The sequence below is a fragment of the Lutra lutra genome, chromosome 11 (assembly GCF_902655055.1).
Source record: "Lutra lutra chromosome 11, mLutLut1.2, whole genome shotgun sequence".
Classification (NCBI taxonomy): Eukaryota; Metazoa; Chordata; class Mammalia; order Carnivora; family Mustelidae; genus Lutra; species Lutra lutra.
The window spans coordinates 16,997,861-17,019,065 of NC_062288.1; the positions used below are offsets into that span (position 1 = coordinate 16,997,861).

The following is a 21,205-nucleotide window of genomic DNA, read 5'->3' on the forward strand; positions in this document are numbered from 1 at the left end:
TCATGACCTGAGCCGAAGGAAGAGGCTTAATCCACTGAGCCACCCAAGTGCCCCTGGAGTCTTCCTTCTTAATTTCCCGCTGCAGCAGCAGCTAAGGGGAAGCTGTAACGTTAGTTACAAATTTGGTAAGATAGTTGCAGTTTGTTGTTGTAACCCTGATTCAACTCCTCCCAGCCTTTGCTTTCAGAAGTCTGGCATGTAAATGAAGAATGTTTGCTGCAAAATAGAGCTCTTTGCCTCTGTATACAAGGTGTGTTTGTGTGTGTGTGTGTGTGTGTGTGTGTGTGTGTGTGTGTGTGCGCGCGCGCGCGCAGGCGCATATGGCAAGTCAAAACCCAAGGCAAGTAACTTCACGCATCACCTTTTATGGCAGGTTCGGGAACATTTCTCATCTTTTCTTTCCCCTCCCTGTAGGTGCCTCCGGGGGAGAGGTTTTCTGCTTAAATTGACTCTCACTTTCAGGTGTGCCTTTACACGCCCTGTTTGCAGCCTGCGCCTCTCAACACAGCCTTGCAAGTCCCGGTGAGTCTTCTCTCTCCCTGACACATTGGCAGTTTGGGGATTAAGTGAAGGTATCAGCAAATTCAGAATTTGTTGTGTATGAGGGGAGCCAGCATAGAGTGTAGTATATCAGAGCATGGAGTGTACTTACTACTTTCACAGAATGATAATCAGATAACATATACACAAGACATGTACACACGGTACAATATCCAATGGGAAAAATGGGTGCTTAGCGGCAAGTGGGGTGCAGCCAATGCCTTGAACTTTTCTGTTCTTTAAAGGAAGCTTCGAATGATGCAATGTTCAGCTGCACAATTTAAATTGTGTATTAGGTGAATAGTTATTTTTACCATGGCGCTATAACTTGGGACAGTTGGGAAAACATTCCAATTGTGTAGAACTAACCGTATCTTCAAAATGCATTGTTAATATCTTAGGTACGTGCAAGTAGTGAGTTTTGAGGAAAGTATGGTGTATGCTGTAATTTAAGGGAAAGAGCGCTTTATAGCTTCATGTTCTGCATTCCTCACTGCGACACAATTTAAGGCAGCACAGTCGAAATATCTAATGATTCCTGATGTAATGTGGGAGGGAAAAAATGTGTTACATAGATAAGGGAAAGTTAAACATAAGATTTCTATGAGAACTGTCATTTTCAAATGTGTAAAATAACCCATTTAAAATGTGTGCTGGAAAAAGAATTAAGGGCTAGTACAAATATGTGGATTATAATTGTCCCCCGTGTTAAAGATTACTGTGCACTTTGCAGAAGGAAACCTGCAGAAAGGCTTTTCCCACTCACTCTTTGCACCGGTGACTCTGCCTAGGGCAGTGTTTGGACACTCCTGGGCAGCTTGACATTAAATGTCCCTGGTGTCCCCATCTATTGCCTGCCTCCACATCATTTTGACAAAAAAAAAGAGAAGAAACTCTTTGACAAGTTGTCACCTTGAGCACAGCCTTCCAGTGCAGGCAGATGAGATAATGGTGATTGTTAGTAAATTAAAATCGATTAGCAATGCTGGGAAATTAGTTATTGTCAATTTTACATACTTCACTGTTTAATTGCGACGCTTACTATAGTTTGGGACCAGGGTCCTCTCGCGGCATTCACTGAACTATCACCAAAATGCATCCAGTGCCTTTGTAAATATATTTACATGCTCTTTCTGCAAATAAGGGGTGATATATATTTTTCTTCATTCCAATTACTTTTACAAATATCCCTTAAACTCACCAGTGACTTTAGCAAGAAAGAAATTGCATATGGCCTCTGGGAAGCTTCGGAAAGGTCAGGTCTGGTACAGCAAACAGAAAAGCAGCACCAATGAAGCAGAAAGCCTGCTGAAGGAAGTATGGGGGACATGACCACTGCGCCCAAAAATGTGCTCTGTAGAGCCGTGTGTTTCACAGTGACTGATTTTCAGAAATCAGACTTTGTGAAAGTTAATAGACTCTCTACTCTAACACTCATCTAGCTTGGGACTTAGATCATCTCAAATGGGAAACAGAACACTGGGAGCAGGACCAGACCTAAGAAGCTTATGGAAATGAAGGGTGTGGTGACAAGAGCCTGACTAAAGACACTATGGATATTTGGAGCTGGATAATCCTTCCTTAGGGGGATGGGGCTGCCCAGTGCACTGTAGGAGACTCTCCAGCCTTGTCCCTGGCCTCTGTCCACTAGATGTCAGTAGATACCCCTGCCCAGTGTGACAACCACAAATGTCCGCAGACCTTGTGTTCTCTGCTGGGCAAAAGGATCCTGAGAACCCCGCTGTGCACAGGAGAAGCAGGGAAGCTGATCTGGGCCTTAGCCTTTCCAGCGTAATCACAGGGATCAGCCATAATCCACCTTCGCTGAGAAGGAATGAGTTTCTATTTCAGGAGGTAGGATGGAGTGAGGGAAGATAGAAGGAATGAATTGATTTTAACAGAATGCCAAGAACCCATTGAAAAGTGACACAGAGAAATAAGAAAATGGGGGATGATTGAAGTCCCTTTGGCACATTTTGTTGGACATTTCAGGGAGTATATTTTTAGTAGCCTAAATTCATCAGAATTAACTCTCCTCTTTGTAGCCTGGGCCTCAGGGATTTCAGAGATAGCTGGATTAAAGGATTTAAAACCCCAATGTTGGCCTTCCTTTGGGACCACTCCCACTACTCCCCTGGAGGAAAGGAAGCCTGGGACCCCAGCCCATTTTCTACCCAACACGCCACTGGGCCCTGTAGACCCCCACATGTGGAGCCTTCCACCCCAGGCCAGTTCTTTTGACCTGAAAAGCTATAAATCCTCCATAGGATGTGATTCAGGATTGTTTCCCTAAGCAAAGTTCTAGATCAGTTCTAAATGGAGACAAGGACTCGGAATGGCTGAGCTCTTTTAGAGTTTCTTCCAGCTGTGATATGAAAACAAAATTGGGAGTGTGGATCGTGGTTACATCTGTAGCCCCACAGATCTCCCAAGTGCCTCTTGTTACAGGATTTAAACCTTTAGGTTTAAAGACACCTCTAGATTCACACTGGGACTCTGGAAAGCAAAAACCTATGGAAACACGGAGAACACCAGAAACTAGAAGCCACAGAATAAGGTGGAGGGGGAAGAGGCAGAGAAAGGGCCTCATCAGGGAACACCCAGGACTGGCACTTGTCATGGGGATCGTGAAAACAAGGCCAAAGCAGCCCCAGCAGGGATGGGCCCCGCCCAGGGCACAGTCAAAGCCTTCAAGTCAGGACAGATGAGGTGAAGTTCGTAAGAGAGAGACAGTAATAAAAATCAAGGTGGAAGGCTACATATGCAGTTGGCATTCAAGTTGGCAAATGTGTTTGGTATTTTTCTCCATACCTCTGGGGACAAGGAGATGAATGTTGGCTTCCAAGTGCTTACAGTCTATGAGGAATGTTTAGATGAGGTCATAACAGTTGTTTAAGAAACAGAGTGTTTTTCTATGATTATGCACTTATCCCAAAGAAATGAAAAGACACACATTCATATAAAAACTTGTCAATAAATGTTCATAGCAGCATTCTTCATAATAGCCAAAAAGTAGAGAAAAACGTCCATGAACTGATGAATGGCTAAACAAAGTGGTATATCCGTATAATGGAATATTATTCAGCAATAAAAAGGGATTTTTGTGCAGATAGCAGCTACAATGTGGGTGAACCTTGAAAATATTCTGCTCACTAGAAGCCAGTCACAAAAGACCATATGTTGCATGATTTCATTTACATAAAGTATCCAGAACAGGCAAATCCACAGAGAGAGCAAATAGAATAATGGTTTCCAGGGGCTTTAGGAAGAGGCAGATGGCGGGGGTGTGGGGGGGGTGTTGCAGGGGTGGTGGTTAATGCCAAGAGTATGGGATTTCTTACCCGGGTAAGGAAAATGTTCTCAAGTTAGCGAGTGGTTATGGCTACACAACTCTGTGAAAAACTAAAAGCCACCATAAGGGTATATTTTATGATACGTGAATCATCTTAGTCAAGACGTTACCAAAAACTAAAGTGCAGAATATACTTTATGCCTTAAAAGAGGTCATAAGTGCTATGGAGATGAGGGTACCCCCACTCAGAGAGAAGGGACCCTTCCAAAGGAGAGACCTCATATAGGAAAGAAAGAAAGCGAACTCTCGTTTTTTCTGTTTTCTCCCTGGAAGCTCATTAATAATATAAAAATCTGCTAGTCGAATGGGAAGAACCACTTTGGTATATAGAGAACCAGAAAAAGAAGGCCTCCATGGAGCAAGCTCTAAGAAGAGCAGGCACATCTGGACAAGAACGTCTAGCTGAGGCAGAGCTCAGTGAAGGGTGCCCTTCTGTCCCCCCAGTACCACAGCCTGGACCTGCAGTGCCTTAAGTGGGGGATCCGCCCCCCCCACCCCCGGCCAGGCAGATAGCGGGGAATGCACACGGCACAGATTAGGTTCTCGTGCGGTGTTACGGCTGTTCCCAGGAGCAGCAGCAGCTCTGGTCTTCAGCCTTTAGACCCAGGAGTTACTGATGAGCAGCAGTTCTCAAACTTGGGCATACCTCAGCCTCCTCTGGCGGGCTTTGTAAAAGCCTACGGAGCTGGGCCCCATCCCTAGACTTTCTGAATCGGTGGGTCTGTGCCGGGGCCTGATCACTTGCAGGTGACGCTGATACCACTGATCCAGGAGGGTGACCGACTTTGAGAATTTGCCCAGACCAAGGGGCATCCCAAGGACACTGGGATGAACTGGTCACGTTAAAACCACGGGCCACACATTGAGAACAACTGTTTAAGGAGAGGAGATCAAATTTAGATTCGGAAGCCTGAGAGGGAGGGATCAAGGATGACCCTCAACATTCTGGTCTAAGCAAGTTGGGTCACGGTAACCCTCAGCGGCTCCCACACTTTCCTGCTTATTGGAATTACCTAGAATGTGGACACGTTGACAGCTGGGTCCCACTCCAGCCATTCCGACTGAGCATCCATAGCTTAAAAATCTCCCCGGGTATATACAATGGAATATTACTCAGCCTTAGAAAGGAAGGAAAATCTGACATGTGCCACAGCACGGGTGAACACTGAAAGTAGTATACTAAGTGAAATGAGCCAGTTACAAAAAGACGGATACCGTGTGATTGTCCCTGTAGGAGGTACCTGGAGTAGTCAGATCATAGCGGCAGAAACCGGATCGATGGTTGCCAGGGGCTGCAGGGACTGGAGAGTGACAAGCTCTTTCACGGGTCCAGAGTTTCTGTTTTGCTAGATGGAGAGAGTTCTGGGGATTGGCTTGCCCAACAACAGGAATGTATTTAACCACTTTCCAAATGATTAAGATGGTAGATTTTATGTTATGCGTACTGTCTCAGAAAATAAATGAGTCTTTTTAAAAAGAAGTCATGAAAAAATAATCTTTCTGGGGGTGTCTGAGCTGCCGCGGCCAGGGCTGTGGAGGTGCTCAGCCAGCAGGGGAACTGGCGATAAGCCTAGGAATTCTGCACCGAGGAGCTGGTGATGTGCGTTGAGCAATTATGAGTAAGGGAATTGTACCTATTTTAGTCTAGCTTCGGTTCCTCTTCTAGTTCTTTCTTCTTTGGGGAAGGTTGGGCTGGAACCTGGCAGATGCATGCTGCAAAGTTCACTTCCTTGTATCATGATCTTTGCTGCTGCTTAAAGATACTTAGGAAACTGACAAAATTCCCAGGAGTTCATTTGCGTCACAGATGTGTGATGAACGGTGATACTGAGAAAGATTTGTCCCCCCAAGTGCTCTACCAAAGGCATCCCTTGCTTTTCTTTTTTCCTTTTCTTTTTTAAATTTAAATTCAATTAATTAACTTATAACATATTATTCATTTCAGGGGTCCAGGTCTGTGATTCATCAGTCTTATATAACACCCAGTGCTCATTACAATACATACCCTCCCCACAGTCTATCAACCAATTACCCCATCCCCACCCCCACCCCTCCAGCAACCCTCCATTTGTTTCCTGTGATTAAGAATCTCTTACGGTTGTGTCTCCAAAGGCATTCCCTTCACACGAGCTTTTTGCGCCTGTGGTCAACACAGCAGGTCTTCTCCTTTCTCTCTAAACCTGGGTGGTTAGAATTATGCCCTTCGCGTGCCTCCTACCTTCCCAGGGGAGGGAGACTTTAGCCCACAGTTTGTAACTGGGAACAGTGTTTTGATTTGGAATCTGCGCCGTGAGTGGATTTCCCACTGGAGAGAAGCAGGGATGCTCGTGGTATTTCCTGCGTAATTTCCACGGCTTTCAGCAACCTTGAGCCTAGGTCATTTCAAACCCTGAACTGTAGGCTCTTCACATGCATCATGATCTCACCGAGCTTAATTTCTCTGGTTATGGAGAAGAAAACTTGCACACTTCACTTGTGCTGCCCATTCTTATTGGAAGGATAACCACATTGTTAATTGTCCTGCATCTGACAAAATGAAGTGCGCTGGGGTTCTGAATCCAGGACAACATCAGGGCGGGGATTTCACAGTATCAAGAGTGAAGCTGAGGGAGGGGCCCAAGCCACACGCCCTGACTGGGGAAAAGGCGACAAGAAGACGCACCACCCAGGAAAAGCACTCGGGTTTTCCCGTACAGAAGGGACCTCCTGAAGGCTCCATTCTGGATTCTCCTGGAGGTCTTGAAAAGGTTTTGTACGCAGGGAGCAGTCCAGAATCGCAGGCTTGTATGAGGAATAGGACCCATCTTCAGTCAGAGATGCTGCGGAGGGCAGTGCTTCCCAGTGACTCATCTTAGGACATCGGAAGGTCCAGGTGAAGCCCAGGCTGGGGGAAGAGCTTGGGTCACAGAAGGGAATTCCCCTAAAATCAGGCAATTAAACAAAAGACTTCATAAGGAGGCTGGTGCTTGAGTTTAGGAGGGTGGCATTCAAGGCAAAGCGAAGAGCATGAGAGGAGGGTTCGGAGAGCAGAAAGCCTGGCACATCAGGTTAGCGGGACTCAGAGCGTGGGCAGGGAGGAACACAAAAAATTCTCTAGGAAAAGCCTGGAAAGATCGAAGCACAAAATTAATTCTCTCCTGTAAATACATGGAAAAGCATTTTTATACTCACTACTATCTAAATAGAAACATTAAAACAATGACAATGAGGTAGAATTTTTTGCTCTTTAAATGGACAAATCTTTAAAAATTCATAATACTCCCTGTTGGGAAAGTCACAAGTGAGCAACTGTTCTCATGGGCTGTCGGTGAGTGTGCACTGGGACAAAATGTCCACACGGCACGTTCGCAGTATCAGCTTTATACACACACGTGCTACATACATGTAGTATGTATGTATGCATGTGTGTGTGTACTCTTGACTTAGACACATATGTTTGCGTGCACACAGACACCCAAACCACACATGCTCTTTGATCCATTCTTCCCACTCCACTTAATATATCCTGGGGAAAATTCAGGATGTGAAGAAAGATTTAGCAAAAATACCTACAATAGGAAAATACTAGAAACAAAGCACACATCAACCAAGAGGAGATTCGTTAAATTAATTCTGGTTCCTGCCTTCAGAGGAATACTGTCCAGTAATTTAAAAATACTGGTGCAGGAGAGCATTTTACCTCCTCTCCTCCCAACCCCACCAGGCTGGTATATGCCCATCTCTCTCAGGCTTCCCCACAGAGTGACTTGGGGGTGCGCTCCATCCAGAGGGACATAGCTGAATCTGCAAACGGGGATACAGGTTTGGTTTATGGAAGCCCCCAGGTGATCCTGTTGTCCTTCACTAGGCTGAAAAATTACTGATGTAAAATTATATTTGCTGGCACAGAGAGATGTCTGAGATGCATTGATTGAAACAAGCATACAGTATGTTATCATTTTTTAAAAATTCTTATGTGAAAGGGAAGCACTATGGAAAAACACATAGCAAGATATTAACCGCTGTCTCTGGGTGGTGTCTCTGGGTGTCTCTGTGGGGATAATAATTCCTTCACTTTGCCTGTCTGATTTTTCTACTTTTTCAAGAATGAGTACATCTTGATTGCATAATTAAAAAATGTTTTCTAAACAATAAAAGGGCAAAAATAGGTTAAAATAAAAATATGCAAAGGAAATCATATTTGTTTCATATTAGCTCCTACAAACTATTGTATTCTTTGAATTCAAGAAAATAGAAAACAAATATTGGGTAAAAATTTTATATACTCCTACTTTTTAAGAACTTGGACACTGTAGATATTTTGTGCCCCTAAAGAATCGTCAAATTTTCAAATCATTGAAAATCAATGGCAATTATTGATTCTGTCAGTGACTGACTTTAACCTCTTTTCTTTTTTTTTACCCTAGCAAAATTGAATTTAATCAGCTCCTAACAAAAGAATGCAATTTCAACTGGCCTTTTTTTTGCACCTTGGTGAGTATTAGTGGTCAGAATCCATTCTCTTCTTTTACTGAATTGTCCTGAAATATTTAGTAAAGATTTTTAAAAACATATCCACCTCTTTTTTTCTGTTCTGTATGCTCTCATGGTTCTTCTGTTGCGTAATTGCCACCAGTAACTAGAAAATTCCACACATAGTACACACATAGCCATTTCAACAAACTTTAATGGAATATTACTATCAGCAGATAAGTAAGATACTGAGGAAAGTAAAAATACTTTAGATTCTTTACAAGTAGAGTGCATTTTAATTTTTAAATAGAGGCCCATTTGAATGTAGCACTTGTCCCAGTAATGAGGTCTTGTGAAGAATTTACAGGCAAAATTCCCTCTTCTGAGTAAGCAGCAGCAGCAGCTTTCCGCTGAAGGGCCAAATCCTCCACGCCTCTGCCATCTTTAATAAACTGAGAATAATTTACTTTAGTCATAGAGAGGATGTTTCCAACAATTACGCTCTTTGATCCTGACTTTTCTGTAATAGCTTTGCTTCTAGTTACTAAGTGCTAACTAAATTGCTTAGAATCTTCTTTTCAAAGATTCATGCTCAATTTCTTCATGGCAGCAACGAAGAATCTCATGTTTTAATGTTGATATTCCCAAACCCCAAGGCAATCTCCCAGTTAGATTTGCTGGTGGTGGAGGGAAGAACAGCTCGAAGAAGGAAATGCTCATTTGTTCTCTTTTGGAAATTCTCTGCCTTGGGGAGATGAGCCACAAATTGCTGGGAGCAGAGACTTTTACACTGCCTCTCCCCAGGACAATGAAATTTAGTTCTGGCCTCAGACGGTCAGAAAAGAGCTGTTTCCCTCTACATCTGCCTCGGGTGCTCTTTTTGGGACTAAACTCGCGTGCAAAATCAGAAGCAAGCACTGTGGATCGCTGAACCTCCATATAGGATGACTTCCCCACACCTTGCCAAAATCCTAAACCACAGCACGGTTGCTCAGAGACCCCTTCTCCATCAGGAGACCTTTCTCTAGGATGAAAGATCTTCAAAACCAAATTAGCTTGGGCAGAAAAGGACCTCGTGGCATGTGGGTGGCTCAGTGGCGGGAATGTGCCGTTCTTGATTTTGGGGTTGTAAGTTTGAGCCCCACGTTGGGTGTAGAAATTACTTAAAAAAAAAAAGTCTTGAGGGGGCTCCTGGGTGTCACAGTGGGTTCAAGCCTCTGCCTTCAGCTCAGATCATGATCCCAGGGTCCTGGGATCAAGCCCCACATTGGGCTCTCCGCTTGGCAGGGAGCCTACTTCCTTCTCTCTCTCTCTCTCTCTGCCTGCCTCTCTGCCTAATTGTGATCTCTGTCTGTCAAATAAATAAATCTTTAAAAAAAATCTTGAGAAAGAAAAAAAGAAAAGACCTCACTACAGTAGATCCTGGGTTTCCAACTGTAAGCTTACCCTGATCTAACCCAAATCTCTAAGATTGCCTGTAGTCAAACTACGAACCATATCATCAGCTTGGGCATTTTCTGGTTTGTAGTTCAACCACAGGCATTTCTATAAGAACTGGAGCCTGCTTAAGCACTTAGTCTTGCCTTCTGACTAAGGAAGATTCAGAGAAAGAATCCTAATATGCGCATTGACCAGGTTTTAGGAACTAGAAACAAAGTACAGAACTTACCTAACACACATTCTTTGTAAGTTTTTTTACCCAAAGTAAGTAATGTGTGTGTATTTTTACAGCCTTTAAACTCCAACGTGAACTCTAAAGTATATGAAAACATCCCACGTGTTTAAGAGAATGAGAACAACATACAAAATGAGAGATTATATAATAACTGTCATTTCTACAAAATGATGCTTTATGGAGCTGTGCATTTTCTTTAAATGACCAGGTCTCTTCTAAGTTCATGTTTAACCAGATCCTATCTTCAAAATGCATGTTGTTTTTGAGGAATGCATTGATTCTCTAAAGACATAAGGATCTTTATTCTCTGAATCAATTCCAACCTGTTGCTAATGGGATAATCTGGCAGTTGAAAATTTCAACTCAAGAAGGGTATTGCTAAGGCTGTCTCTGTTCAGGCATGAAGCTTTAACTGCTTATGTTGCTAGCCACTTTTTGCCAAGTATTTGAGGCCAGAAATTCATATTTGCATTTAGACTATTACAAGAATAATAGTTCAATTTCCCTAAGTCCTGGGATACTTTTATTTCTGAAAAGTACACATCTGATCAAAACAAGTTAGGCCAAGTCAAGTTATAAAAACATGTTAAACCTCTAAGGCAGCAATTCCAATAAAAGAATTCAGGACGGAACTTGTCTAGAAGAATAAATCCCTGGAAGGGAAGTCTTAGCTAATCCACACGTAGCAGCATTAGCAGAGATTTTTAAATCTGACCTTGTCTTTAAAAGCCTCTGTCTTTGGGAGTCCAAACTTCTGATTGGTAATTTATCCTACAGATAAAAGGAGATCTGGGTTTGGGTTATTGGGTGAATAAAAGGAAAAAAAAATCCATGTTAACCAACCTAGGATCATTTATTATACAATGAAACAAAAGTATGCAACGGTGCTAACTTTCTGCACGTATCTATCTTCAAGAAGGAGAAAGCACTGTTGTGTCTTTGCTTTGGAATCAGAGTAATTTTGCAATGAGAGTGAAGACAGAAAATTCCTTGTCCAAAGGGGGATCTGGTAACCCGCATGGAAGGAGACATTATGTGTCATATTCTTAGCTATAGAACTGTGATCTGTGTATTAATGTCTGATAATAATCACAAAATGACCAGATGAAAAGAATAGTTTATTTGGGAAATGTGGACCTAAGAGAAAGAAAACACTACTTTTCAATAGCTTCTATTTTTGGTGGGAAAGTTGAAGGGAAGAAACCCCTGCAATGGATTTTTCAATGCAAAACAAGAGCATAAAAAAATTCTTATTGTTTTACAGTTGAGAAAGCTGGAGAGAAACCAAGCTTATTCCACAGTATGGGAATGATTTTCCATTTTATGCCCATCCCTCTCCTGTCTGCTGGAATCAGGGCTTGACATAAATCTCTATGTCTCAAGGGAAAAGTATAGAAGAGCAGCTAGAACAGGCCATGTATGTGCATATTATTGTAGAGTGTACAGTTTACTTGATTTACTGTCCAGAGGCTGATGGGGTGATTTTGAAGGGGCAGAGGATTCTGTGGGCTTTTGCACTTTTTATTTTGAGATTATTATAGGTTCTCATGCAGTTGTACAAAATAATACAGAAAGAGCCCATAGGCCTTTCACCTAGTTTCCCACAATGGTAACCCCCCCATCCCACCCCCCATGTCCCCCCCCATGAAGAAATTGACAATGAAATTGACAGTGTTATAGTCAAGTGACCTTATTCAGATTGTATCAGTTTTACCCCCACTCATGTGTGTGTATTAAATTCTATGCAGTTTTATTCCCGAGACGATCACTGAAGATTCCGAACAGCTCCATTACCCTCAAGGAGCCCTAGTATGACCCTTTTCTGTCCACACCCTCCTCCCTACCTCCCTAATCCCTGATAACCACAAATCTGTTCTCCATCTCTATAAATCTGTCTTTCAAGAAATGGAGCCATGCAGTACATAACCTTTTAATTGGCTTTTTTCATTCAGTGTAATTTGCAAAATTTTCATTTTGATGAGGTCCAATTTATCGATTTTTCCTTGGATGGATCATGCTCTTGTTGTCAATCCTAAAAATCTTCACCTAGTCCTAAGTCTCAAAGACTCTCTCCCATGTGTTATAGTTTTATAGCTTTATAGTTTTATATGTTACACTGAAGTCCAGGCCCATTTTGTGTTAATATTTGTATAAGGTGCAAGGTATTGGTTACAGTTCATTTCCTTGTCTGTGGGTGTCCTGTTCCTCCAGCCCTATTTGTTGAAAGGCTAGCCTTCCTCCTTTGAACTGCCTTGGTGCCTCAAAAATCAGTTGGGCATTTTTGCGTGGGTCTGGAACTCCATCTCTCACAATATCCCAAAGGAGCATGATTTGTTCCATGGTGAATCCAAACCCAGCAATCCAGGTTATAAAGGGGGTCAGTTGAGTTTACCTGTTTTAAGAGAAAGTTGTTTCCCAAGGATTTCTTAAATTCTCTGATTGACTTTGTACAGGTTGGAACAATAGGTATAAGAGGCTAGATTAAGATTTTCCTTCTTGGTGTCTATGCACATTATTGTCATAATGTGCATAACTAGAAATTATAAAATTTCTAGTACGTACAGGCTGTCTCAAGGTAGGTTTCCTCCATGCAGAGCCTGAGACAGGGATTTATGTGTCAGTGATTTAGTGAGGGAAGACTCTGAGGAGTAAGAGAGTGAGGAGGTGGGAGCAGGACATGGTCCAAGCTGGAGTGGGGCTTCAACCTCCTCCATGAAAGGTTCTGAGCACAAACCGCACCACAGAGTTACCCCCAGCCAGAGCTAGTGGTGCCAGCCTTATGAATTGTGTCCATCCGTCACTGGCTACAGGCTGGCCCAGGTGGAGTCATGAACACAGATGGTAAACCTGGCAGGCTAAGAGATTTCCATTAGGCCAAGGGCACAACAGCATCAATTTTTATTTTAAAAATAAATAAGACTTAACTTTCCAACTTAACCGGTTGCTTCTTTAAGCCTTTTGCTACCCTTAGACGTGTCTGTTGTGTTCAAGGGTTGTTCAGTTACACGAAAGCCCACGATGAATGCAAAAGGGGCTCCTGTCACCCCACCACCGGTGATCTCCTGGTGGGTCGCAGCGCACAGCTCACGGCTTCTTCTACCTGCGGGCTGGACGGAGCCCAGAAATACTGCATCCTCAGCTACCTTGAGGTGGGTGGGTCCTGGTTTATTTGTTAGGATATTATTCTGTTGATGACATGGATTTTTCCAAGTATTTCAGGAGTGGGGGCAGCCCGGCAACATGAAAGGACACATCACCCTTTCCTGAACATCAGAGGCACAGGTGAAACGATTCCAAGTCCAGGAGGCCTGGACTGATCAGGAAATAGGGAAGATCTGCTTCATCTCTTTCTTTTTACCTTTGGGATTAGACAGAAAAGCCTCCTTGGTTCAGTCTTTGAAGGCAATTACTATACAATGTACTGTTCTTCATAGCTACATTAGTGACTCCTGGAGAGTAAATTTAGTTGAACAATCAGTGAAGAGCAAAGATCCCTCAGGGTCTCAAGGCCATTAGGCTGAATGTGAGTTCTCATTGTCCTGCCTCAGGGATGGGGGTGGTTGTAAGGACATCAAATTGATGGCATGCCAGCCTCGCAATGCCACTTGGAAATTGTCTTGTCTAAAGGCCAAAAGATCCCAATATGAACAAATTTTCATGCCTTTTTCGCCCCTTAAAGACAAGTTTCATAAAAGGACCAGCTGCTTTACGGTCATTTTCTTCTTCATGCTCTGGAAGGAGTACGAGCATCCAAGGTCATCTGAGTATCCTACCTGCCGAGGAGCCTGGGGCCATCACGTCAACCCTCTATTTAAGAGGATGTGCAGGAAGGAAGTTGGACATAAGCCTAATGTTAGTGGCCCAGGCTTTTCCATGTATTGTTCATTGAAAGCAACTCCTGGAGGTCTCTGGGAAATGCTTTGTATTCTAATTGGTTTCTAGTAAAAGAGGATGATTATAAATAAGTGGAGACAATACCTGAGCGCTTAGCACTGTTCTAAGTTTGGGAGGGACTTGTGTCAGAAAGCAGAGTCTCTATATGTGCAGGGAAATGACACAATACAAGTTTTGTTCAACTCTAGGCCAGGTGGGATGGATGGCCCTTCCAGTGACTTCACTAATTCCAGGCCCTCTGGCCAAAGAAGTGGTTCTCAACTCTAGTATTAGAAACACTCCATCTGGGGCGCCTGGGTGGCTCAGTGGGTTAAGCCGCTGCCTTCGGCTCGGGTCATGATCTCGGAGTCCTGGGATCGAGTCCCGCATCGGGCTCTCTGCTCAGCAGGGAGCCTGCTTCCTCCTCTCTCTCTGCCTGCCTCTCTGCCTGCTTGTGATCTCTCTCTGTCAAATAAATAAAAAAAAAAAAAAAAAAATCTTAAAGAAACACTCCATCTTTGACATCACCCATTTGTTCTCCAACCACTGGCATTTTGCTGACTGTTGCCATAGCCAACTCATGACATACTCTGAAAATAATTAGGTTGTGGTACTCCTATCTTTCAAAGTCACACCACCAAAAGTAGAAGCAAATCAGACTTCAAGGTTTCTTTTGTCTCAAGAATGCCAGACATCTTAAAATCTTAGAGCTGGGGAAAAATCTCAAAATGTCTTCAGGCTGACCAAGTGTTCTAGGTAAGGGCTACAAGGATGACCTTCTTAAACATTTGTGCAACACAGAAGATGGTTCTTATCCCCGTCAATTATCTAGCAAATTATTACCAAGCAAAACATTTTTCTCAGAAGCTTCAAGTCAACATTGACCCACAGTGTTACCCAGGTTGGGACTCCCCCATCTGGTTAACTGCAACTAAGTAGCCCATGTAGCCAGGTCCATCAAAGACTAGGTTTCTAAAAATATTTACAGAATAAGCCCCCAAATTAAACATTTCCCCCCAATTATTTCCATAGTATTATTGGAAATCTTTTGAACTCTTGACATCTTTTGATGGAATCATAGGGTTTCTGCTGCTCTTTCAGAACTGCTCTGGGGCAAGACCCCCCATATACAGAATAGGTTTCATTTCCATTGCTCCTTAATTTCCAAAAGGCATTTTGGTGGGTTTTTTTGTAAGTATAAGGCTTATAATGGTCAGTTATTCTAAAGAGATTATATGGCTCTCTTGAAAGGCTGGTTTACTTTGACAGATGTTAGCTAAAATAGTCATCAAAATCACCATGCATTTGGTCAACAAGTTTTATTGAGTATCTCCTATGTGCCAGACACTGTTCTAGGTAAGGAGGATACAACCTTATATAAAACAAAGTCCTTGCCCTCATTCAACTTAAATTCTAATGATGGAGACAGACAATAATCCAACAATATCTAATCAGTATTAAGTAATGATAAGGGCTTAGGAAATATCACAAAGCAGAGGAAGAAACAAACAGTGGCAGAGGCCCTAAGGGTAGGGAGATGGTGGTATTTTAGGCAGACATCTCCCTGAGATGAGGGCAGTTAAACAGAGCCCCCAAAGAAGGGAAGGAGCGAGAGATGGGACTATTTGAGGGCTGGAGAAGAGGGGAGCCGAGAACAGCTTGTGTCAAGACTGGAGGGCAGTTAAGTTCCTGGTGAACTCAAGGAAGATCAAAGAGAGAGTGTAGGTAGAGTTGAGTGAATCCAGGGACAACTCGATTTTTAAATGTGGCTGATAGATGCATTAAATTGGGCGAACTCGAAGGCCAGTATTGATGTTGTAATCTCTGGAAGTCCATCCCAAGTTAAGAAGTTCCAATTCACTAGTAAGACCTTCTAGACTGCAAGACAAGGGGGCAGGCCTCCCTGTTACAAGTTCAATGAGAATCTTTTACAAAATCCACGTATTTTTACAAAACCCATGATGTAGAGGTTTTGGTGACCGCAAGTTTTTCTGCCAAAAACTATGTCTGAGAGAGAAAGGAGGATGGTTGCCGAAAACCTGGTGGCCAAGTGTTTCATTAATTTCTTGCCAAATAGTCTTTTTCTAACTAAAGAAAGTAATCCCTACTCAAAGACAGTATCCTGTCTATTTCTCTATAGTGTCACGTAACCTCCAGGTCATCCGCCTCTTCTGTAGGACAAAAATTAATAAATTTGTGTAAGATAAATTTATGTGAAGCTATGAATTTGCATTTTTACCCCAAATATATCAATTTATAAAATTTTGGGGTCATATTTTTATTGCATCTGTCATTGTTGTTAAGTACCTATTGATGGAAACATTGATGTCTTGTTATTTCCTTTGCTCTTTATTTTTAGCCAGATTGAAAGACAAATATAGCAAGTACAGCTTGTTTTTAAATTCAGATCAACAATAAGTAATTATGACTCTTTATTTGTGATCTAAATGATGGTCTTTTCCAGGGGGAGCAAAAATGCTTCATCTGCGACTCGAGATTTCCATACGACCCCTACTCCGCATCCCTCAGCCACACCATTGAGAATGTAATTACAAGTTTTGAACCAGAGAGAGGAAGGAAATGGTGGCAATCTGAGAACGGTACGACTGAGTTCCTTTGCAGTTTTTCATTTCTCTATATTTTTAATAAGATGTCTTTCACGCTGTATGTTCAGAACAATTTCACAGCCAGGAGCCCTGTTGGAATGGAACAGTCTCTACGGAGAGTGTAAGACCACGTCTAAGAACAGACGGGATTTTCATTTCAGGAAAGGTTATTTTCCTCCAGAGAACTCAGTATATTTTAAGCATCTAACTCCCGAGTGCTTCATTCTTTCCATGTGCAGGAAGAAAATACCTGTGCATCCTTTTGTTCCTTGTGGAAAAACAAAACAAAGCGAAACAAAACAGGACACTTACAAGGTGCTGGTAAATGAAGGCTAATACGAAACACACGGGTGTATGTGGAATTAAGGATGCCCCAGGGGAAATCCGAGGGTTAGCACCGCGTACTTTTTCCTTCGGCAGCACATGCAGGGAGAGAGAAAAAGAACATTTCCTTTCTTGCTGCGAGCCAAATATTTTCATATAAAAATTGAATTGAAAGAATAGTTGGTACTAACTGAAGGTCTTTCCTTTCCTGGATCGGTGCCCTTCCTTGTTCATGAAGGATTGGGGTAGTGAGGCTTCTGTCGGCCCTCACTGTCCCCATTTCCGAGGTGCCCCAATCAGGACTGGACAGGGATTCCTCACGTCCCATCCCAGCCTTGGGCATTACGTGCTGGAGTGGATGTAGGCCAGCTCCCTCATGCGTGGCTCTTCTTTAACCCACCCGGGACCCTCAGCCCACAAATAATTCCACTTGCCACATCTCTATACGTTGTACTGGGGCTACAGTCCCCCATCCTCTTCAGACGCCCAAGCAGATTTCTCACAATGGATCCTAGGCCGTTGGGGATCATGGGAATAATCATACTGTGTAGGATGATAATATATAGGGCAAACATAATATGAGGCTCTTATTCTATGCCATCCATCGGGCAAGCAGGGGATTGGTGTCTACTAAAATGCCAGCTCATTTGGGATCCCAGTTACTCATCTCTAGCTGGGCTCTCCTTAGTGCATGGACTGGCTTTGCCACAGCCACATCACTGATGTCGTTTTTGCTTAACAGCTGTTTTTTTGTTGTTTTTGAGAGAGAGACGGAGCGAGCGCACAAGCAGGGTGTTGAGGAACAGAGGGAGAAGCAGACTCCCACTGGGCAGGGAGCCTGATGTGGGTCTCGATCCTAGTACTCTGGGATCATGACTTGAGCCGAAGGCAGATGCTCAACAGACTGAGCCACCCAGGCGCCCTGCTTAACAGATGTTTTATACCACGTGTCCAGCATTTGTCCCGCACCTCCTCATGGAGGGAGCGCCCCTCTGACGAGGTTTGCATAGAACAAGTGTTCTCAGCCAAGAACTTCAAGAGGGGAAAGGAGATCTCCTTTCTAGAAAGGGTGAGGTACCCTTGACCCAGAGCCAGGAATGGGGCTGCCCTCTGAGCAGCAAACCCTCCCGTGTGATTCACCCCCAAAGAGAACGGCCTCCCGTCCTCTACAGCCCAGTTACTGCTCTCCGGGCTCTGTTGTTCCGTCCTGGAGCCCCTCGCCACGTGTGCTCCAGGGCACTCAGGACACGGCTGACCGGAAGGGAGATGTGCTCGCGGTGTAAAACCACTCCAGATTTCTAAGACTTCATTTGGAAAAAATGAAGCATTGTTAATAGTTAACAGAGAGCATTATTCATTTTGTCAAAAACGTTGACCGCATGTTGAAATGAAGCTGCTTTTGATATGTTGGGTGCAATACAGTAAAATTAGTTTCACCTGCTTATTTGTACGTTTTGATGTGTGGCTGCTAGAGGGTCTGAAGTGACACGTGTGACTTCGTGTGACTTCAGTTCCCACAGGATAGGGCTGCTCTGGAGCAATCAGGGCTTCTGTTAGGTCCGGAGTGGGGCTGGTCCTCCACGTCCAGGCTGCAGGTCGAGGGCCACTGACTCTCTCAGGGCAGAGTCCCAGCCGGGCTACCTCTCCTCCTCGGTCCCAGGTTGGGGGTGGGGGGGGCGGCGCAGAGCCTCACTCCAAGGGGAACAGGTCAGCTCTGTTTTAGGCTCAGTGACAATGAAACTAGGCCAAGGGATCGTTAAGCAGCTGCTGAAAGAATAGGGTGTGTCGGTTTTACCCGGCTCTGGCTTCCTAGCTCCCGGTTACGTGCACACGAGGTCAAGAGGTGAGTTCAAGGACAAAGCGTTCCCGCCTTCCACCTATGGGGACCGTCCCGGAAGTCCCTTGCAGGGATGTAATCCTGCCACCATAACATGAATGTGGCGCACGGTCCCGGTAAACCCTGTGTTGCTCTCAAATAGACCTTCTCCTGCGCATGGAGTGTTATGGGAAACCATTGGAGGAGACCAGGAAAGAGTGTGGATCCCCAGCTATGTGATTTCAAGGGGTTTTACTAGGGGCAAGCCACAGGGGAGATTAATGTGATCAATAGAGGTCTCTCGAAATCACTCATTTTCTTCTTTCTGGATTTTTCTTTAGGTCTTGATCATGTCAGCATCAGATTGGACCTAGAGACATTATTTCAGTTCAGCCACCTCATTCTGACCTTCAAGGTACAGACATGTGGGCTTGCTGCCCCCTCTATCTACCTATCAGATGTGGGCTTGCCTGGGAGTGCACTTCCTTGCTTCCTGGCAGAGCACAGAGGGCTTTGTATATCTCTTCCGATGCTTTGTCATTTGGGTTTTGGTTCCTGAGCGGAAAGCAGAACAAAAAGAACAAACCCCCCCCCCCCCCCCCCGCCCCGCCGTTCATTAGTTAATCACTTAGATGGTCAACAGAAGAAAGAAAGAAAGAAAGAAAGAAAGAAAGAAAGAAAGAAAGAAAGAAAGAAGGAAAGAAAGAAAGAAAGAAGGAAAGAAAGAAAGAAATCTTACAAGATAGAGCAGAAAGGAAAACTCCAAGCCCTGGTGTGATAGGGACTGCAAGAAATGGAAAAATATATTTAAGGAGAAGAAGGCAGGAAGTGGAGATTATTTAAGGAAATCCAGAAAGGTTGTGATCAAAAGAGGCAGAAAAATGAAAGGGTCTTTACTAAGGATAGTTAGATGCCAGAGAAATCCTGGGCTGCAGTCATTCCCAAATCATTCATCAAAATTCTAATTTTGTCATCAGGCCAGAAGCAGACTTAAGGTAATAAAAAATGAAAATAAGTTAAAAATGAAATTTTAAAAAGCCCTACACGTGTCTGCCCTCAAAGGGCTCACAGTCCAATGAAGGATATGAACATACATAGAGATTTAAAATCATAATACAAAAGTGGTGAGTGCGGGAACTGACTGTGACCGGAATGCTGGTGGGTCCTTGAGGAGATGAACTCTGCACTTAGGAATCAGAATCAGCCTCCTGGTAGGTGTTGGAGGAGTTTGCCTAGAAAAGTGTTCTCGTCAAAGAAAACCACATGTAAATCACTATAAAGTATCAATCACATTGGCTTTTTAAAAATTGACAGGCTTGGGGCGCCTGGGTGGCTCAGTGGGTTAAGCCGCTGCCTTCGGCTCAGGTCATGATCCCAGGTCCTGGGTTCGAGCCCCACATCGGGCTTTCTCCTCAGCGGGGAGCCTGCTTCCTCCTCTCTCTCTGCCTGCCTCTCTGCCTACTTGTGATTTCTCTCTGTCAAATAAATAAATAAAATCTTTAAAAAAAAAAAAATTGACAGGCTCTCCCGTCTTCAATGAATAATTCACACAGCCCGTACACGTCTTTTAAATGGAACTAGATTCGAGGCAATACTCGAATAAAGTTTGTTTGTTTGTTTGTTTGTTTGGAAAACAACAAAAGGGACTTTTTATTATTAGAAGTGGGAGTAGGAGAGTGGGACCGGGCAGGCGGTGGCCCTGGGAGAGGGTCCCACGGGGCAGAGGTTAGGGATGTCTCAGTAAAGAGGGGCAAATGGTGAGTAGAGCCTCCACCCCCAGCTGGGGACTCCTGGGTTCGGCCAAGCACCGGGCTAAAATATGGAAACTGGGCATTAATAAAGTACAGAGGGATGAAAGCTTACCCCTGATTGGAAAGAGATTTCTGTATGTTCATTGTATGATAGATTTTCAAAGATGCAAATAAAGTTTGAAAAACGGAGACTAGGAAATCTAAAAGTTTGATCCGAAGTGGGTAACGAAATCTGACTTTGTGAAGCATTATGAGTTTACCTCACGTTTTCCTAGACTTTTCGGCCTGCTGCGATGTTAGTCGAACGTTCCACAGACTATGGACACACCTGGAAAGTACTCAAATATTTTGCGAAAGACTGTGCCGCTTCCTTTCCAAATATCTCTTCGGGCCAGGCCCAGGCAGTGGGAGAACTTGTTTGTGACTCTAAATATTCGGATATCGAACCCTCCACTGGTGGCGAGGTAGCCTTTCCTTTCTTGGATTTCTCTGGTAGAAATGAAAACATTTTTAGCTCCTGTGGTTCATTTAAATGAAAACAACTTTGGTAGTGTTTACTAAAATAGAACTCAAGCTGTTGTTTTTTTGTTTTTAAGAATGAAGGTGTCTAAATTGAACTCAGATAAATAGCAATTACCTTATAGGAAATAACTCTGCACAGGGCACCTGGGTGCTCAGTTGGTTGAGCTCTGACTTTTGATCTCAGCTCAGGTCTTGATCTCTCAGGGTCATGAGTTCAAGCCCCTTGTCTACTTAAGAAAGAAAAGGAAAATAATTCTGCAAGAGGGCCCAGCTGAGGGTGAGTGGGGACTGAGA

At 43.6% G+C, this 21,205-nt stretch overlaps 1 protein-coding gene across 4 annotated transcripts in view; it reads left to right on the plus strand.

Annotated features, from left to right (window-relative positions):
* Window positions 1-346: 346 nt before the first annotated feature.
* LAMB4 (laminin subunit beta 4) overlaps window positions 347-21,205 on the plus strand; it is a 100,535-nt gene continuing 79,676 nt past the window's right edge. For 2 of the 4 annotated variants that reach the window (XM_047695850.1, XM_047695853.1), the window contains exons 1-7: window positions 347-373; window positions 463-522; window positions 8,299-8,365; window positions 13,011-13,168; window positions 16,357-16,492; window positions 18,980-19,053; window positions 20,665-20,853. In XM_047695850.1, coding sequence (XP_047551806.1) covers window positions 8,332-8,365; window positions 13,011-13,168; window positions 16,357-16,492; window positions 18,980-19,053; window positions 20,665-20,853 — 591 coding nt within the window. In that variant the 5' untranslated portion in view covers window positions 347-373; window positions 463-522; window positions 8,299-8,331. Of the gene's footprint in view, window positions 374-437; window positions 523-8,298; window positions 8,366-13,010; window positions 13,169-16,356; window positions 16,493-18,979; window positions 19,054-20,664; window positions 20,854-21,205 lie in introns of those variants that run through there. The other 2 variants (XM_047695852.1, XM_047695851.1) reach the window with 2 other exon arrangements.